Genomic DNA, 20,231 nt, shown 5'->3' with positions numbered 1-20,231 from the left:
TCATGCAACTCTTTTAAAATAAATTTTAAAGGTGCAATGCCCCACCCTTTCCCTAAAGACAATTTATTTAAAATAGCTCTTATTCATCCCCAAATCCCTGAAGTCTTTTTTCAGTATTCCAAGTAGGCAGTAATAGGACCAAGGTGCCTCTTTGCATAGATTTAATTGGTTTATGTATAATGAAAAGTAAGCAAGGTGTCCCAGAGCAAGATTATGAGGAAGTTTAAATTTGTCTTTGGCTCCTCCAGCTTCATATTTCAGAGCTCTCCCCACACCCTTCCCTCTTCCCTGACATTCCCATTGATCATTTTTTTTAATCTTATAATACTGAACCTAAAGTCACAAAGACCCAAGTTCAAATTTGGCTTCAGACAACTTACCACCTCAGCGCCCCTAAGGTAGTCACTTGACCACTGTCTGCCTAATTTCCCTCATGTATAAAATGGGATTTGGGGGGAATTGTACTATCTCCCAGGGCTATTAAGAGGATCAAATAAAATATTTGTAAAGCACTTCACAAAACTTAAATCATTATATAAATGCTAGCTATATATTGTTCACTTTATGTTATTGTATTTGGGGTGGTGGGGACCTCACCTCCCAGAAAAAGCAAGTAAGAGAAATAGTGCAAAAGTTGTTTAGGAGATCATGACTTTCAAATATGACAGGAAAAATAATTTCCTAGAATGTGCTAGACCAAGGACACCAACTTCTGCTCTTTCTTTGGAGAGCAATCAGGGTGTCAATGGTCAAAGCTCTCAAGTTATGAGAATCCAGGAAGAAGTGGGAGGTAAGTCTGATGACACATGAAATCTAGAATAAAAGCAAGCATATCCCCCAAAATAATGTGAATGTAGCAAACTAAGATGACATCTCTTAGCCTGACACTGGCACACAACTGGCAATTAGCCCTTTCAGGCTAAACTTGGTATATCATCTATTGAAAGGCTGTTTCTGATAGTAATATCATAAGATCTAAGTGATACAGTGATTATAATGTTGGCCTGGAAGTCAAAAAGACTCATCTTCTTGAGTTCTATAAATAGGGCCTCAGATATTTACTAACTTTGTGAACCTGAGAAAGTCACTTACCCTTGTTTTCCTCAGTTTCTTCATCTGTAAAATGAACCAGAGAAGGAAATGGCAAACCACCCAAGTATCTTTGCCAAGAAAATATCAAATGGGATCACAAATTGTTGGACATCACTGAAAAATGACTGCACAGACAAGATTTAAAAGTAAAATTTCAAGTAATCTAAAATTCATTAAGCACTGTCTATTGGTCAGGCACCGTGCTAAGCACTAGAGAGCTGATGGAAAAGATGATGGATTATCCAGGGGTGGATGTTCTAGGGATCATCTTAACCCACCACTTCATTTTACAAATAAGGAAAGAAAGACATCATCAAGTGACTTGTCCATGACCACACATGTTATAGAATTTATTAAAAATTTTCTATTCCTAAATGGGGTCATGAAGAGTCAGCCATGACTGAACAAGAAGGAGAAATATATATATATATATATAATCTTATATATTTCCCCTTGTTGTTCACATATATGTATGTGTATGTGTGTATGTATGTATGTATGTGTGTTTCCTTGTATCCCCAGCACTTAGCACAATTCTTACAATATATATGTGTATACACATATGTATTGTAAGAATTATGCTGTGTTGGGGACACAAAGAAACACATATACATACACAGTACATGTTGCCAAGGAGTTCCAAGTCTAATAGGGAGACAACATGCAAACAACTTTGTCCAAATAAACTATATGCAGAATAAATTGTAGACAACAAACAGAGGGAAGGCATTGGAATTAAGGGATCTTAGAAAAGATTTCCCATAGAAGGTAGTAAATAATAGGGCTGTATTTCAAACCTAGGTCTTCTAATTATACAACCAATCTCCTTTGTATTATACCAGATTTAGAATTAGTAGTAGTAGTAGTAGTAGTAGTAGTAGTAGTATTAGTATTAATTATTATTATTATTTTGGTGAGGCAATTGGGGTTAAGTGACTTGCCCAGGGTCATACAGCCAGTAAGTGTCAAATGTCTGAATTCAGATTTGAACTCAGGTCCTCCTGAATCCAGGGCCAGTGTCACCTAGCTGCCCTTTAGAGTTATTATTGATTTTGACCTTGCTTTTCTTTCAGAAACTACCTTGTGCCTCTGTCCCTTTAGCCTCCATAGCTCCTCTGCCCAATGCTTGACCATGATTTGTTCTAACCATGATTTACATATCCAACCCTTGAAGAAAGACCTTTGCTGTAACCTCACTAATCATCCCATCCCCTCTGCTCCTCATTTGAATCAGCACCACAGGGTGAAATGGGGTGGAGGGGTTCAATAAGCAACAAGGATCTGGAGGAACATATAAAACACGATTTGTTTTTACTTAAGAACTTTTTCCTCAATGAATACAAAGCCAATCTAAAATAGTTATGTGAAATTCATCAATCCCTAAAGCCAAATATCCCCATTTCATCTGATCACAAAAAAGGAGTAAACTTTAGTGCTCTAGGCACTCTGCTGAGAGCAATGGTAGGAGTGGACATTAAAACTCATGAAAAGTCATAAAACCATTTTGATGGTTTAAAGTGATTCAGACACTGTTGCATCTTCAAGGTCTATTTAAGTCCACTGCACTATGTTCCCATTTTCCCTCATATTTTCACCACAGAAAAAAACACATTCTCTATTGCCCCTTTGGAGTTTATAACTTTGGGCAAGTAACATGAAAGCCTCATATAACTTCAATGGCTATAAGGGATTTTAGAGAGGAGAGAAATCTCTGAAGCAACAAGGGCCTCAACTTTGAAAAGGGCTTATGGGACAAATCAACATTTGTAAATGAGCATAGCTAAAATTGATATCCAGAATAGGTGTTGGCACAGAATTATTTATATATGTCATACAACTCTTTAACCTTCAGAAAATGAGCTACTGCATCCTACTTAACTCAAGTTTCTCAGGAGATTTCAAACACCACATAGAGAGAAGGCAGGAAGACAGAAAGAAAGGAAGGCAAGAAGGCCAAATAGATTTTCGTAAGTGATATTTTAGGGGATTTTTCTTCACCTAGAGAAATTAATAAACTGAAACCAATTGACTAAATAAAATTATTATATTTAGAACATATTTAATAGCATCCATTATATATGCCATGTATAAACAATAAAGTTTATTACTTTGTGGAAATATCACCAACCTCCTGAGGTATGACTAGAAATAGAATACAGTGAGAAGAATAAGGGACAATGAAAAGAAGGTATTTGGGGAATATTTGAAGAAACCTTTGGATAGAAATGTTACTACTCCTCAAAAGTAAAAGAAGAAGAGAGGACAAGAACATTATTAATCTTTGGAAGTATCCCAATCCAGTTTCAATATTTGATACTATGGAAGGAAACATGTCATGGGGGACTGGCTCTCAAGTCAGAGACCCTGACTTAAAATCCTCTCTTCTATGTACTACCTGTGTATGTACCTGTGTAGGCAGAAAAAAAATCACTTAACTTCTCTGATCCTGGGTTTCTTTATCTTTAAATGGATTGGATTCCATAAGCCCTGAAATTACTTCTGACTCTAAATCTTCTAATTAAACTCCAATTGAAGAAGCACTATTTGAGATGGTTCAAATAAGATGGTTCTGATTTTTTTAAATCCCTTTGGTGCTTACTTGGTTATAAGCTAGTTAATGCCTTGTTTCATCAAAGCTACTTGTTTAGGAATCCATATTAGCTTTACTCAGCATATAGATCTCAAGTAAAGGCTTTTGGCAGTGTAATTGCATGAGAAAAGTAACTTTCTGGAAAAGATGGGGCAGACATTTTCCATATCAACAGACCTCCCACACACACACACCAAGGCAAATGCCTTGCTAAATCTTAAGGACATTTTCAAATCTGAGTGTGTGCAGAGAAGTCAAAAAGGGTGATGAAATATCAGCGACTGGCAAATGAGGATCATTTAAAAGAACTGGACTGTTTAGCATAAAGAAGAAAAGACTCAATGGGCATATGATCTGTCTTCAAGTATTTGAAGGGCTGGCCAATTTAGGGAAGAATTGGTCTGGAGGATGGAATTAGGAGCAATGGGTGAAAATTCCAGAGAAGCAAATTTTAACTAAATATACAGAAAAACATTCTGACAGAGATGCCCCAAAGTAAAAGCAGTGAATTTCTCTATGACCGGAGGTCACAAAGTATATGTAATAAAGGAGATTCCATTTCCAGATTAGGCTGGACTGTATTATTTCTAACTCCTGTCTATCTAGTGTTCTATAATTCAGTGAAAACCTGATGCATCACACCTAAATGGGGGGAACATGAAGTATAAGCAGAGACTACAAACTTATCCCTTAAGAGATAGAGAGCAGTAATTAAGACCAGAGGAAAAGGACAGTTCTTAGACTCCACTAGAAATATGGTGGTAAAGTCATGAGGGTAAAAGGGGGTGATATCTCACTCACCCTTCTTTCCTTTCTTCCTCTTTATTATGACCTTGGAGCCAAAGGAGTGGAAACCTTTAGTAAATTAATAATAGTAATTAATAAATTATTAATAATAACATTTAAGAAGAGTGGGAGAAGCAAAACTGCAAAGAGAAGCAAGATCTATCATTTTTTTCATCTACATTGCTTGTTGGAGTTGTAATCTTCTGGTCTTTGATGGGGCCCTCTTTTTTTTTTTTTTTTTAAGTAACTTACCCAAGGTCACACAGCTAGTAAGTGTCACGTGTCTCAGGCTGGATTTAAACTCAGGTCCTTCTGAATCCAAGGCCGGTGCTTTTTCCACTGCACCAACTAGCTGCCCCAGGGCCCTCTTTTAAAGACTATTTGGATCCATTGGGCTAGTGATACTACTTGGCCTATGGGACAGGGTTTCCTTTCTTTTTTGGAATAACACTTTGAGAAGCTGAACTCTAACTCCTGCTTCTTCTTCCTCTTCTGCTTCCTCTTTCTCTCCTAATCCCTTTCCTTCCCCCCCCGCCATGGTAATCTCCACATTAGAAAAGATATAACTTGAAATGAAGAGAGGGAGGCTATCACAACTATAATGTGAATTGATCCATAACAGTGGACTAAATTTCATCAGGTAAAATGTATGTGTGCATGTATGTAGATATATGTGTGTGTATTTGTGCTTTTACTCCAGATAATGTGCTTATTAGTCACCATTTAGTTTCAAGATGGCAGACTAACTCATCACTCAAGCTATATCTGATAGATTTTAATGGTGTACTGCCCTGTAATTTTATTAGAGTAGGGAACTCCCTGTGAGGAAATTCACTCTAATAAGGTAGGACTAAAACTTTTGGCACTTATTGAATTTAGAAGTTAAATGACTTGCCCAAGGCTACACCGCCAATATGCATCAGAGGTGGAACTAGCATGCTTAGTCAACTCTTTTTGAAATTGCCCTGGAACTAAATAAATAAATAAATGCACAGACAGGCATGGGATATACACAGAGATACACAACGTGCCTCATGTTCAAGTTGAAACCAAGATGTTATTTTATTTGGCTAATTATGTGCTAGTTAAAGACATTTCCTTTAACAGATGTAGTGTATTCTTTTAGGGCTTGTCTATGTTTGTAGCCTTTTCTCACAGGAAGCCGTACACCTGTATTTTAATTGAGTCTCCTCAACTCTGACTTATATCCAGTAATGTTTGCCTGCTGCTAACTCATCTGTTGCCTCTTTTACTCCTTTCAACTGTTCTGCAATGAGGACTCACCATTTTCTCATTTCTAATTAGGATACTGTCCAAGTGGCAGTAGTCCATGACAGCTTTCAGTTTTCTTTTGCCAATGAAGAGTTCTTCTTTTTGTTGGTATTTTTAGGAGTTGGTACATGTTGGACTACATGGCCTGGAGGGTGGCTTCTAATTCTGAGATTCTGTGAAATTTTATACTTAAACAAGCCTTCTATTTTCGGGGCGGGGGGAGTCTACTATATATAGATACTGATTATCATTATCTATTAGTAATTATGAAAGCATGAATGGGCTATTCTCTTCAAAATGAATTCCTTCAGGAAGAATTGAGAACCCAAAAGGGAAAAGGTGCTCTTGAAATATTAGAAATTGAGCTTGATAAAAGATTCTATTTTACTTATTATATCTTCCAGCCTTGACATATAATAAGACTAATACTACTCCATTGGTTTTGAAAAATGGATTACAGAGGATATGTTCAAAAGTGGTGTATCAGTCCTGATGTGATCTGGACATATTGGTAAATCTTCTTAGAAAATCTAATTAATTAAATAACTGCCAGCATTAATGTTTTGTTGTTATTTGGTTGTTGTTTTTAAAATCACAATACCTTTGGTCAAAGGTTTTCTACTGAGCAGTCAGTGCTTATTTGTGATTATGTCATGGAATAACTGTGTCATCTCCATAGTATGATAGAAACCAAAATGAGAAAAGTGTAATAGAAAATGGGTCTTTATAGTTCTAAATCTCTATTTCTCCAGGGAAAGCTGAATGGAAGCATGCTAAGTTTGAAGGTCATGCTTTCATTATTGATAATTTATAAATAACTAGAAGTATAAAGAGAACATTTGTTTATTCCTCACTGAGGTGGAGAAGATTATCAAAGATACATGCTATCAAGTGAGCATCTTCATATTTTGAGGGAGACTTTCATTGTTCAGATTTGTGATTTTCTTCTGTGTCCAGTGTAAAAAAAACCTCCATTTTTGTAGATAAGTAACTTCTCTGTGATTTGCAGCCTTGAAGACTTGCTTAGGGCAATGAGAGTTTCATCATTGGTCACAGAACTAGTATGTGCCAAAGGTAAAAGTAAAATTCAGGTGTTCTTTCATTTAAGTTTGGTAGTCTCTTCATTATTCCATGTATAAGAACACATAATGTATGTGACAAAGTCTTAGGAAAAGTAAATCATCCCAATGGGACTCAATACCTCATCCTCCATTTGTCCTATATACTTCTGATTGACTTCTGTTATTCTTCCCATCCCATTTCCTAAATCTGTTTTGTTTTGTTTTTCTTTTTCTTTTTTTTTTTGCTAATCTTATACTTAGTCCCAATATCCACTGTGTATTCTTCTTAATAAAAATCAGTCTCCAGCATGACAGTTCTTTCCCACAAACCCTTGGTGCCCTCTAGCAACCTTCTAGCAGTTCTTCCTTGCACACAATAATATTCAATGGGGGCAAAAACAACTTGACTGTGGCATATTTGTTCAATGAAACTTTTTCCAGTAATTGAAAAGTCCATATTTTATCACTGGGGTGAGATTGAGTTTATATATCTAGATTCCTTTTTTTCTGGAATCTAAATGAAATTTCTGAGATATTGCTGAATTAGAGTGTGCTTCAGAGAAATGAGTACTTATTAGATGTGACAATAAGCTAATAAGAATGATTTCCACAAGTCACATATAAAATCCAGTTTTAATATTTCAGTCACATATAAAGACTAAGAAGCTTCTTAATGGAAATCCATGGTCATTTGATTGAATATGTATTTAACTTCCCATGAGAACAGCTAATATGTCACTATGAATATAGTTCTTTATAATAGACAGTAGCCATTTACACTCTGCACCATCATATTACAAACAATAACTTCTAGCCATCCCATACTTTCATAGGTTTGTATTATTAAGAGTCTTCTTTCAATAGTACATATTAAAGCCTATCCATGAATGCCAGTCCTATGTAACTTTTACCTATATCCTTCTGTAAAATCCGCACAGGAAGACCACAGGGAATATTGGAGCTCTTCTCATAGATCTCTTGACACTGCATAATACCAATGGAGTCCAAAAGCAGTCCACTCTCCTCCTTTGCTTCTTTCAGTATTAGTTGTGTGGTGGTGGTGGTGGTGGTGGTAGTAGTAGTAAGGATGATGATGATGATAACATGAACAATGAGGACATGCTATCTCCATATTTTTACCTTACAGTTTTCTGATTGCCTTCATATGCAATATATCATTTGGATGATTCTCATGATAATTTGAAGAGGCAGCCTGAAAAAATTTTATTCGCATTTTAAATGGGAAAAAAAAGTGTGTTTCAAAAATATCATTAGTCAAAGGTCACTCAGGGATATGTGAATTGATACAATATGTTTAAAAAATGAACTAGAAAACTTGGTCAATTTCAAGGTGCCTTGTCCATCTAATGCAAATTGACTTTATTTGCTATGTTATATACTTTTCATAAAAGTTGTTTATAAAGCAAAAACATGCATTTAAAAATAACAATTTACCCTTGAGTCCTATTATAATTGCTAAAATTCAATTTCCTATTATAAAATAAGATGCCATGAATTTAAGATGAAATATCTTTATCTTCATATATATTTTCACTGAATTGTTTAGAGTTTCTTTAAAACACTATCATCTATCTATCTATTGAGAACTAAAGGATAGCTCTGGAAGAAGCTGTATAGCCTTTCCCTTTCTCATGCTCTGTCTTAAGACCATAAGGATGATTCCCTGATCCTGGTATTGTTGACTTAAGAAAGTGTGGATAAACTGATGCTCAGATTGTGATAAATTAATTTGAGAGTGAGGGAAAGTTTAAATAGGCATATGTGGAGTTTTGTAAACATGTGGAGTTCCAGCAGTGCAAGATTCTTTGGTTTTATCTATGAATAGAAGTGTTTGTCCATATGATCTCTGAGTCAGTGGTCTTGACAGAGTACAATTGATGCTGAAAATCATTCTGATTAAGAAATTAGTGGTGGGAAAAGTAAAGAAAGGATGAATTCACCAGGTCCTGAAGATGGTAAAAGAGAAAAATATTTTACCAGTACATCAGTCTTCAACCAACAGGTCAGCGAACACAAAATAAGTCCAATTTCTAATTATTACATTCACTGTAGGGTAGCAAAACTCTACCCTTGCAATTGTCTGGCCATTTCACTAGTTTTCACTTGCATTCCAAATCTTCTCTCCATTAATTTCCAAAGTTCAGAACTTCTGCCTCCAAACATCCTTCAGTCCTGCTTTCCAACTCAGAAAAATACTTTTACTAAGTAGTTTAGTAGTAAGCAAAAAATGATTTTACTAAGGTGCTAGTGTGTGATACCATTATTAGTCCAGTTCTATATCTTGAAACTGAGGTCTTATCAAGATATTCTGATGGAAATATCTAACACATAGTTGGAAATATGGTATTTATTGGAACTTGTGAGATGTCAAAGGTGGTGGTATAGATTGAAAACTCATGAATATAGAAATAATTGTTAAGCAGTGGGCATTACTTTGATTTTCTGGTAAAAGAATATAAGACAAAAATATAAACACCATGCTTTAGGAATTGCCTAATTAATGAAACAGAAGAAGAAAATACTGTGAAGAAAACAGAGGAGTGATAGAATAATTGGTCTGTCTGGATATATCAAATAGCTGTTTCTTACAACAGGTGGTTCATGATAATATGAGGTTAATTATATGGGACTTATACTTAGCTAATGAATAAAACTTGGTTCACAGGTGATTGTAGATGAAAGACTCAATAACATTTGTTTCAACACAATGCATTTTGACATAGTATGAAGCAGAAAACTGCCACAATCTATCACAGTTATTCGATTTTTTAAAATGGTACTATGGTTCGTATTTAGAAAAATCAAACTCTTTAAAAACACCTTATTGCAAACCAGAAAAAAGTATGCTTGCATTATAAAACACTACATGCTCAAAATATCTGCACATTAAGACTTTATCTTAGCAAAGATAAAGAGGTTATAGCAAAGGGAACAGCATCTTATGAAAATGGAAATTTAATCTAAGTGGGGTTAATAGAGAAGCCCAGAAAGTAAGACAGGTTTTATATAAACAAAAAATTAACCAGGCCAAAGAAAGTTAAGCAACATGCCTAAGGTAACAAATTAAGTGTCAGAGACAGGGTTCAAACTCAGTTTTTTTCACCCTAAAAACCAGTATTCTCTATACTTTACCACAGTGTAGTGGGGCCCTTGGATAATTGAGAAAGAGCCAAAAGAAGACACATAAAAAGGACTGGAATATTTCTTTGCTTCCAATGAGGATGTTAGGGAGATTCCCATTCCCAGTTGTCCCCTGATATGAATAAAGTTATGATCCAAATCAAATAGTAGTTATAGACTAAGATGTGAAAGGCACCTTCAGAATTATCCAAAAACAGAGACATTAGATAACTTATCTGAGGTCACACAGATATAGCAAGTTGAAGAACAAATATTTGAACCTAGAGCCTCTAATTCTAAATGTGGTGTTTTATTGACATATCTGCCTGGAAATCATAACTCCCTTAATGCTGTCTGAGATAGCATTAACTTTTTGACTGCCACAATCACACATTGATTACTCCTGTGAAGCATGTAGTCCTTTAATTGTAGTCTTGAAATTAAGTATTTTGTCCTGAAATTGATTAAGGCAAAGGGCTATCAAAACGTGTCACCTATTTTGTACTAGAGGTGTTTTTTTAATTGCAAGCTTTTATATTTATATTTATTCCAGGATATTTTATTAGATTCAATCTAGTATTCTCACTTGTCAATGTTGTTTTTACACATTGTCTATCAAGTGTGTTATATCTCCCTCCCAGCTTTGTAACATCTGTACATTTGATGAACTGTCATCTGTCTTTATCCTAGTCATTAATTTTTTAAAAAGTTTAGCAGTCCAGAGCTAAACATAGACCTTTTCTTGAGGAAGCCATACTTGCTTTTTATACACATTGCTCCCTTTTTCTGAATATTTACAAACCTTTGCAAATGATTCATTCAAAAATTGCCTCAGGAATCAAAATCAGCCTCATTGGTCAGTGGAAAGCCTATTCTCTTCCATTTTCTGAAAATCAAAGCAATATGTACACTTCTATAATCCTTGGGCATCTCTCTTATTCTCTATGATATTTTACATATTACTCACTGTGATCCCATAGTCACATCTCTAATATAGTCAGTTAATATCTACCCATTATGATGTGCGAGGCAAAGTGCTAAGTGATGGAAACAGTTCATCTGTTCTTGGCACCTTGAGTTTAACAAAGACAGGGAAGTATTCTAATACTATTTCAGTAAGCAAACTAAGAGTTGAGAAGCTTTACCTTTTACCTTCACATCACCCATGTAACAGTCCCACACTTCATTTTATTATCTCATCTTTTTACCCAGAAATATCACTACTAGGTCTAATTGTCCAATAAAGATTTTAAAACTGTGGGGTGGGGTGGTTGCCATTAGCTTTTTTTTTTTACCAGCTACAGCTAATTCTGAGTGTTATCCTGACACTATTCTTTTAGGATCATGTAACACTCTTACATTCACCTTGTTACTAGTGCTGGATTGTAATTTCATATATACACATACATACAAACATACACACACATACACATATATGAAAGGACCTTTCTACTGAGGAAGATCCCTCTGCTGATGAAGGTTGGCACCCTCTCTACAATTTATAATCTTAAGAGAGTTTCTTAGACCACTCAAAGCTGAAGTGATTTGCTCAGGGGTGCTTATTCAGTTTGTGTCAGAATAAAGACTTGATCTCAGGTCCTCTTCTCATCAAGGCTGAGTTTTATATACATTTCCTTATGAAATCCAAGTTCATGGGTGAGTTCCTTGCATTTCCCCATATACCTCTTTGGACCAATCATTTTTTTTTTCCACTTTGTGTCTTCTTAGTTCTTTTTTTATTTTATTTCCCATCTCTCTCACATACTGATATTCCTTGTAGAAATTAAATTGATCACATCCTACCTAACCTTCCTCTAAATCCTTTGACATCTACTCTTCCAAAATTTAATGTTCATATCAGACTATGCCTGATTTTTTAATCTTCTTTATTACAAATTATAGAAGGAAATAGACTCCTCTTATGGGAATATTCCTTCAAGGTTCCAATCATTTCCTCCCCAACAGTGAGTTCCTGACTATTAGTCACTATCAGATCTAACTCTTCTTTCCTCCACCTTTTAAAGAATAAAATTATTAATATATGATAAAGATCATCAAATGAATTCTTCTCTGAATAAAGGTTTATATAGAGTGCAGTTTGTGGAAAGCTAATGCTATCAAAATCCTGTCTTGCCTAGTCCTTATAATTAATGTAGTTGAAAAAAAATTATCACAGTCAAAGCTCCACATTTGAGAATGACACTAATCTGTCCTAAATAGTGATGAGACAAGGCAATGGAGGTAGAATATATAAAAGTCTCATTAGTGTGTCTGAATGCACAGAAAATTTACAAATGTGTGCAAGGATAAATAATGGGAACTAAATATAGTGTATGACACTGGGCCATAAGTTATAGAGAAAGCACAGCCAGTAAAAGGGATCTGAGAGCAATGGATTATTGTATCTCAACAAAACCCCCCAAATCAATGCATACTTTAAGCTTCAATAAAGATAATCTTAAAGGAAAATAGAAAATATAATAACGCCTGCATTTCTTTTTAAAATGATACAGCTTATTGGATCATAGAAACCACAGTACGTTGGCATTTAGAAGATATAGGTTTTATGGTTTCATTTATTGCACAATTCCAGATATGTCATTTAATTTCTCAAGGTCTCAATTTCCTTCTATATAAAATTATGAGTTTATACCCTATGACATCTAAGGTCCCTTTCAGCTCTGACTTCTAGAACCATTAAGGAGTAGTATGTGCAGGTCTGACCACTGGGACTCAAGAAATTTGTACTGGAGTTAGAAATGGTTAACTCTCTTAATCAATGGAATGATAAAGCTGCCTTTAGAGGATAGACTCAGAAGAATTTAGATTTCATTTTTTTCATATTTCTATATTATAGCCCTTTTTCCAGTTATTTTTCAATTATCATGCATTTCTTTTCTCTCTCCAACCTTGAGCACCCCCAACAGTAAAAAAAGAAAAACGAAACCCTCATAGCAAATATGCAGAGATCAACAACAACAACAAAAATGGTTCTCATGGGCCATGACCAAACACTGACAACAGAACATATGTCAGAATGAGAACATAGCCCTTGGTAATATTACATAGGAACAAACTGAGGCTCAGTGAAATGAATTGCTCAAGGTCATATGGAAGATAGGTAGCAGAGCTTGGACTTTGCAGCTTATTTGATTCCATATTTGACTTCAAATCTACTACTATTTCCATGAGCCCAGAATATACATCATAGCTTAATTTAAAAGCACACTAATAATTTCTACCTTGTTTTTAATATTTAATGATGCTTAATATTATATGGGTCTTTTGGTTTTCAGCTTTATACTGTACTCATGTCCAAAGGAAATAATATATGACTCCCAGATCACTACTTTTTTCCTATGTCCAATATGCCCCCAATAATATATTTTGCTACCATATGTTGAGGGTTAACCTTTTATTAGTTTCTGTTTTTTTCACATACACTCTTTGCAATACGATATATGACAAGTGAACTCAGAGAGCTAAATCCATCATATTTCTAGCAGTAGAATATAGCTAGGAATTCTAATAGTCCTGAAATAGTTCTATTCCTTTTAAGGAATCAGTTATGGTACATATCCAAAGCACTAGGTGTTTTCCTCAGCTTCCATATGTTGGGAGTATAAGCAGTATCATATTTTAATACATCAGCAAACTTGTCACCAGATAATTAGCTAATAGCCTTCTCTCCAATCTGAAACATCTGCAGCTTATTTGTAAAAGACTGAGTCTCACATGCAACAGATTTTTGCTTATGGATGAGTGTTTATGCCCCCTCAGTCTTTCAGGAATTGAATTGAATGTAAATGCTTATTGCTTTACAGTGTGTATGGTTGTACACCTTTGTAAGAATTTTTCCAAATCTCTCTGAAATTACTGCAAAAGTTTCTAACTTAGCAATTGTCTTCCAGGTGATGCACAGTGATGGCAATTTGTCTAGTGGTATAGCAAGGAAAGCACAACATGTGCAGTACATTTGCCCTGCACATGAAAGGTAGCATTTTTTGAATAGTTATTCTCATACTTGTCTATGATGCTGGTTTCACTAGCCAGAGACATTGGAGAATAAATTCACTTGTTTCTAGTTTCATTGTTATGATCTTGGTTATTTTTGTGTCCCTGATTTAAATTGTAACTTCTATGTTTTGTTCACTCTGTTGTTTAAATCTATGAAACAAATGAATATTCAAATATATCTCCAGCCCTTGCCTGCTGAAATGAGAGATTAATCAAGTTATGACATATTTCAGTTTTGTTCATAGTTTTGATTCCCAAAGCTTGTCCTTCATTATTTAATTTTTTGCGTCATTAATAACTCAGCTAATGCTTGAAGAATTAATCATTCATACTTGAAATCTGAGCTAGGAACTAGTGAAAAAGAGGCAAAATTCTTAGCACTCTTTCTTTCCCTTCTTAAGATCAAAGTGCACACATCTCTATTTGGGTACACTGCACATCCTGCAATGAAAGTTAATGACTCTAAACCCAGAGTTCCAAAGTTATCCATTTCATTCCACAACAGTGTACCAAATTAGCTTTTAGAGTTAAGTGTTAAATCGTGGCACCACAATCCCTGTGAGCCTTTTGAAAACAAAACTGCACTTCAGGGAGTGTGTCAGGAAGCCAGAAAGCTTATTCTGTGCTATTGCAAAGACAATCTCATTAGAGGTTTCATATTTGTGTTTCCTTAGGTAGAATATTGTATTGTGTGCTTATGATGTCTGAGTCACTTTGACTTCATGAGATTTCTGTCTACACCTTCCTCCTGGTTAGCCTCCTCTTTCTCTTTCTACTCTTCCTCTGCTTCTTTCCCTTCTCCCTCTCTCCTTTTCTCTTTCCTTCTCTTCTTCCTCCTCCTTTTCTTGCCCTGTTCCCCCTCCTCTACTTGCTCCCATCTTGTATTCAGAGAACACTATTGCAAGGGATTATATTTCCTATAAGTGAAACTTTGATCTAGAAGCAGGAAAGATTCTATAGCTGCCAGAGTTCAGTATTACCATCTCTGGGAGATGTTAATTCATAAAATGGCTTTGGGGATAGTTTTTTTCTGTCAAGTTGAAATATGTTCCCCCTATCAGGTATGGATGTAACATTTTACTCTCACCATCTAGTTAAAGCAGATTTTTTTCCCACCAACTTGCAATGGAACTGCCCTATCTTTTCTGTGCCTTATATTAAGTGGTATACCACCACCTTATGCTTTGAAGCAGAGTATCTTTTTTATTTATTTTTTTTTTACTGCTTCCAGAGCACCTTCATTGCTCATGTGTAACTGAAGCAACTCCTTCTAAAGGGCACTATTTCTTATCTTTTCCCTTTCATTCCCAGTCCTTGTGAAGCAATATATTGCATTTTCTGCTATGTGGTCTTTGGGTTGCTCCCCCCGCCCAGACTTTTACTGCCGGGTCTCCTATTGGCCAACTTTTACTCTAAACAAGAAAAATAAAAACCTCCCTGCAGCCATCAGATGCGTACAAAATTGAAGTTTGCAATCTTTGGATATTTGTTCTCCAAATGTCTCAGAGTTAAGGACCAAGTGATCAGCCCAAAGTAACTGCAGAAAAACCACATTTCCCTTTCCATGAGACAAGTCAAATTCAAAAATAGAGCCAAGGTGCCACAATTCAGACTAGTGACACCAGAGAAAAAGATGCCTCTCTGCTTCCTACACATGAGAATACAAAAGTGAAATACTTTTTTCACCTCTTCCTTGTTCCACCATATGCCATGTGCTATTTGTCTGTTTTGGCTTTAATAGCATTTAGCATTAGGAAGCAGGACAACAAACTGAAGGGGCAGGAAGGCAGTAGTCAGCACCAATAGCATCAGTGAGGTTTCAGCAACTCTTTCTGTACAGGCCTGTCCTTAGGAAGTATATACAAAGTATGTAGAGGTTAGGGTTTAGAACTAATGTCCCCAAACTGGCTCTGCAACTGGCTCTGTAGAGCTGGATACATTGATAAGAAGAAAATCAAGAGATCCAGCTGAGATCTTGTCATCATAGGCTGTATATCCCTATAGAGTTATGTGGGTAGATTTCTCTCGGTGTCCATGTTTATACTTCTTTGTGTTTTATGTGTCCCTGTAAAATGTTGTGTGGCAAGCTGCCTCAGGTCTTAGGCACAGAATATACCAAAGGCACAGTCAGTGATATTTTTTTTTTCATGATACTTAAATTCTTTCAGTCCTCTGGGCAATTCTAACACTAAAAGTTGCAGAGAAGATGCTGATCTGCATTGATATTTTTTTTTCCACCAGGGAATTCCTTATACCTCTAAAATAAAAATTTCTACCCCTATTCCTATATTAATAAGACTTCCAATCAGTGGCCATGGAACATTATTACTTAGAATATTTGAAGAGTAGAAGATTTGCTGTATTTCAATATTCTCTCCCACGAGTTTATAAGCAAACCAAATAGAAGTAACAGTTTCCACACATTGCTATACCAGTGTGTTTGCACCAGGGGAAAGAACACAGTATCTGGCCGTACTGTCAACATGGAAATAATTGTGACTCTAAAACTATTTCTATGGAAGTGGATATGTAAATAACTTGGAATTTGATTTGAGGAATCACAAAAATGAATAATGCAAGGCTTTCATATAGTCTACTGAATGATCATTTGATAGTAATTTAAAATATTGGCTGCTAGTTTTCTGCCTCAGTATTAAACAGGAAGGTTTCTATCAGATGGAGTTTCTTTGTGAGCACAGTGTGTGTATATTTGATCCCTCAGTGGAAAGAAAAAGTATCCAAATGTTTTTCTCTTGAAATCCCATAATTGCTACAAAACATCAAGTTCATACAAAGTAACATCCACGTTTCAGGTCACTACATTTTTCCTGAATTATGTCTTCTATTATATGAAGTATATGAATTATATGCATGTATATGAGATAAAGAATATTTCAAAGTGTAGAAATATCTTCTGTACATTGTGCATATTTCTCACAAAGCTTTTGTTTTGTTTTTTGAGGGAACTTTTTTGCTGCCTTCTTTTTCATCTCTCTTCTAAATGGAAATGACAAAAGACATGTATCATTAATGTTCTTCACTCTTCCTTCCCAGGTTTTCCAGGGCAATTTTGACAATGATACACACCGAAAAAACGTCATTGACCCTCCCATCTATGCACGGCACATAAGGATCCTTCCTTGGTCCTGGTATGGCAGGATCACCTTGCGGTCAGAGCTGTTGGGCTGCACCGAGGAGGACTAACAAGGCCCAGTGCTTGGAAACTCTGCTCTCTATTTCCTGAAAAAGTATCTCCATAGAATAAACTGTGCAAACCCTGTAGGAAATTGAATGTTTTGTTTTGTTTTGTTTTTCATGAACAAGTGCTCAATTTATGGTAAGCCACTATCTTTTTTAAGGAGGTCTAACCTGCCCTTCAAATGGTCCAACTTGATTTTTGTCCTTTAGATCTGTTCACATACATATTCCCTCTAACTGTTGAATTGCATTTCTCATTCTACTGAGTTGTTCACACTGGCTGAAATATGTTAGGAAAGGAGAGTAGTGTCTTTTTTTACAGGGAAGGCTGAATGTTCTAGTTGCCTCACTGTGGAGGTGGAGAAAGTAAGTTGAAACTAGCCTCTTACTTGTAAAAAGGGAACACTGCAAATTAGCAATAAGTTTTGTTTTTTCTCTTTTTTCCCCTTTCTGAAATAACTCAGCATTATCTTAATTGTTTCCTTGTGTCAACCAAACATTGTCTGTATTTATTGCACATTTTGGGGGGGAAATCTGTGGTATGCAGTCCTTGTTGATATTTTACAATATCAACTACCTTCCAATTCTAGTCTTCATTTATTTATAAAGCTCTTGAAGTTTTTCCCCTACATAATTCCATTCTGTTTTCTTTTATCAGTGCATGATCTTAATGAATCTAACCTTTTTCAGTTTAATCTCATTAATTAAAAAAAAAATCTTTGTTTATAAGAGGTACAGAACTTAATATGAGGCCCTTCTAAAATCCCTGGTTCTGACCTAGGAGTATCCATGTCTTTATTCACAAATACTGCCACAAATAAATAACCCTAATCATACTATCATCTGGCAATATAGTTATCAAAGGAAAATCAGAAAAGTGGCACTGCATTCCTTAAAGTCTATATTTTCTGCCAATTATCACATTTGTTTATAAAAATTATTAGCGGTATAATTAAAAACCCAGTTTGACATTATCCTACAGCAGGGGTTCTTACCTTGTTTGTCTGGCATGGCCCCCTTTGGCAGATTGGAAAAGCCTGGAAAACCCCTTTTCATAATAATATTTTTAAATATATAAAATAAAAAATATATAAAATACATAGGGTTACAAGGAGGCAAATTATATTGAAATGATTACCATTTTTTAAAAAATTAATTGATTCAATTATAAAGCATTCATTTCTCCCTCCCACATCTTTCCATCTACTTGGAAGAAAAGAAGGAACTCCTGTATTGCAATCACAGTAAATCAAATCATAATACAAAATATTCCTACCTTGGTCATGCCCGAAAATGAATTTGTTGTTCTGTTTAGTAATTTAACATGTCTCTATGTTGAAGTAGGCAGTGTCCTCCTTTATCTGTCCTCTGGAATCATAATCATTTAGTTGGTTAGAGTTCATAAGTATTCCAAAATCATTCGTTTTTATATTGGTGTTATAGTAGAAATTGTTCTCCTGGTTCTGCTTACTTTATTCTGTATCAGTCCACATGTGTTTTTTGATGTCTCTTTAAAATTGTTTTTTTCCTCATTTCTTACAGCACAATGATATTCCATTACAATCATATACTATAATTTGTTGAAATTATTCAAAATATTTTTTAAAAAATGATCAGGGACCCTCAGTTGATAACCCTACTCTCCAGTATGCTAATTTTAATACAGTGCTGCATAATTTTGCTCCAAGTACTCAACTTGTATGTTGTTTACTGCACTTCCAAATAAATAGAATAAAATATCACCGAGATTGGAAACTGATGCTCCTAAGAGAAAACACATTTCACAAGCCTCAATTGGGGAAGAGAGGAAATAAACATCCCCAAAGACAAAACAGTCTTTTTTCAAAGTGGAAATCCAGTTCTGTGTATTATTGCATTTTAGGAACCCTGAAGACATTTCTAAGCAATTTTAGAAACAATTAGGAACAGAGAGTGGAGGTTTGCTCACCAAAATCTCTCAAAGTTACTTGAATTTAAAAAAAAAAGGAAAAGAAGAATAAAGAAGCAGAGATGTCTCCACAAAAGTACTGATCCTTCAAAGTGTAATTATATAAGTATTTATTTTGTAAGGCTTAGACAAAGGATTTTCAAAGACTTGATTTAAGGGTCCTGTAAAGGTTAAAAGAAAGTGTGGTATATGTAAAAAATGTTACAGTCCTGTGAAACACCATTTTTTTTCTTTTTGTTTTTCATTTGTGCTGCATAAAAAAAGCCACTAGACTGTCACTGTCTTGTCTATAAGTGTGTTAACAGCATTCCTTAATGATGTATATACAAAGTGGTCTTCAATCACATTAAACAATTTGAAAGAGAAAGTCAATCATAATGGCATTCTTCTTTTTTTCAAAAGCAAAAGTTATTAGTACAAGAAAGAGATCATAGAAGTTGGTCATCGACCAGCAGCCTCAAAAGGATCACTTTAGGCTCTAACAATAAAGTTGATGATTTGTTCCCTAGACTCCAAACTTAGGTTGCTAATTCCTCAATTATTAGTTTACCCATTTATGTTACTTTCCATTTGGAGTGGATTTTTTTTCATATAAGTTCTTTTACACATAAAATTCCTTGGTTCATGAAAATCACAATGAAATATAAAGACTGAAGTCCTTTTTCTATTACATTTGATAACTTTATTCCCTTCCCACTATATTTATTACCAATCACCTTTGTGGATTGTGTTCCATCGCTTCATCCTTAAGGGCTTGAAGGGGGAGCTCAAGATGTTAGGATTAATGCTTTGTGATGATTTATGGAGGGAAAAACATCACTTATGATGACATCAGATGCTACATTGGGATTTTTTGCTAGTGATACTATTCTTTTTTTTTTTGAATAGAATTTTATTTTCCAAAATATATGTAAAAACAAATTTTAACATCATTTATTTAAAAAAATTGTTCCAACTTCTCTTCCTCCTCCATTCCCAACCCCCACCCACTAGAACTCAAGTATGAAATATTGAATTGCTTGATTTCATAGGGAGGGTTGAGGAGAGAGGGAGGAAGAAAATTTGGAACATAGAATTAGCTCAAAGACCTTAAACTCATCAGAGTTGGCTCATGGAGAGAATAACA

The 20,231-nt window shown here is 35.1% G+C and overlaps 1 protein-coding gene across 1 annotated transcript in view; it reads left to right on the top strand.

Annotated features, from left to right (window-relative positions):
- EDIL3 (EGF like repeats and discoidin domains 3) overlaps positions 1-17,823 on the top strand; it is a 580,643-nt gene extending 562,820 nt beyond the window's left edge. The window contains exon 11 of the mRNA XM_043978117.1: positions 17,014-17,823. Within this exon, the coding sequence (XP_043834052.1) occupies positions 17,014-17,163 (150 nt within the window). The 3' untranslated portion in view covers positions 17,164-17,823. The remainder of the gene's footprint in view (positions 1-17,013) is intronic.
- The last annotated feature ends 2,408 nt before the right edge of the window (positions 17,824-20,231 follow it).

Source organism: Dromiciops gliroides, chromosome 1 (assembly GCF_019393635.1).
Source record: "Dromiciops gliroides isolate mDroGli1 chromosome 1, mDroGli1.pri, whole genome shotgun sequence".
Lineage (NCBI taxonomy): Eukaryota > Metazoa > Chordata > Mammalia > Microbiotheria > Microbiotheriidae > Dromiciops > Dromiciops gliroides.
This window is presented reverse-complemented; position numbering and strand designations above follow the sequence as displayed.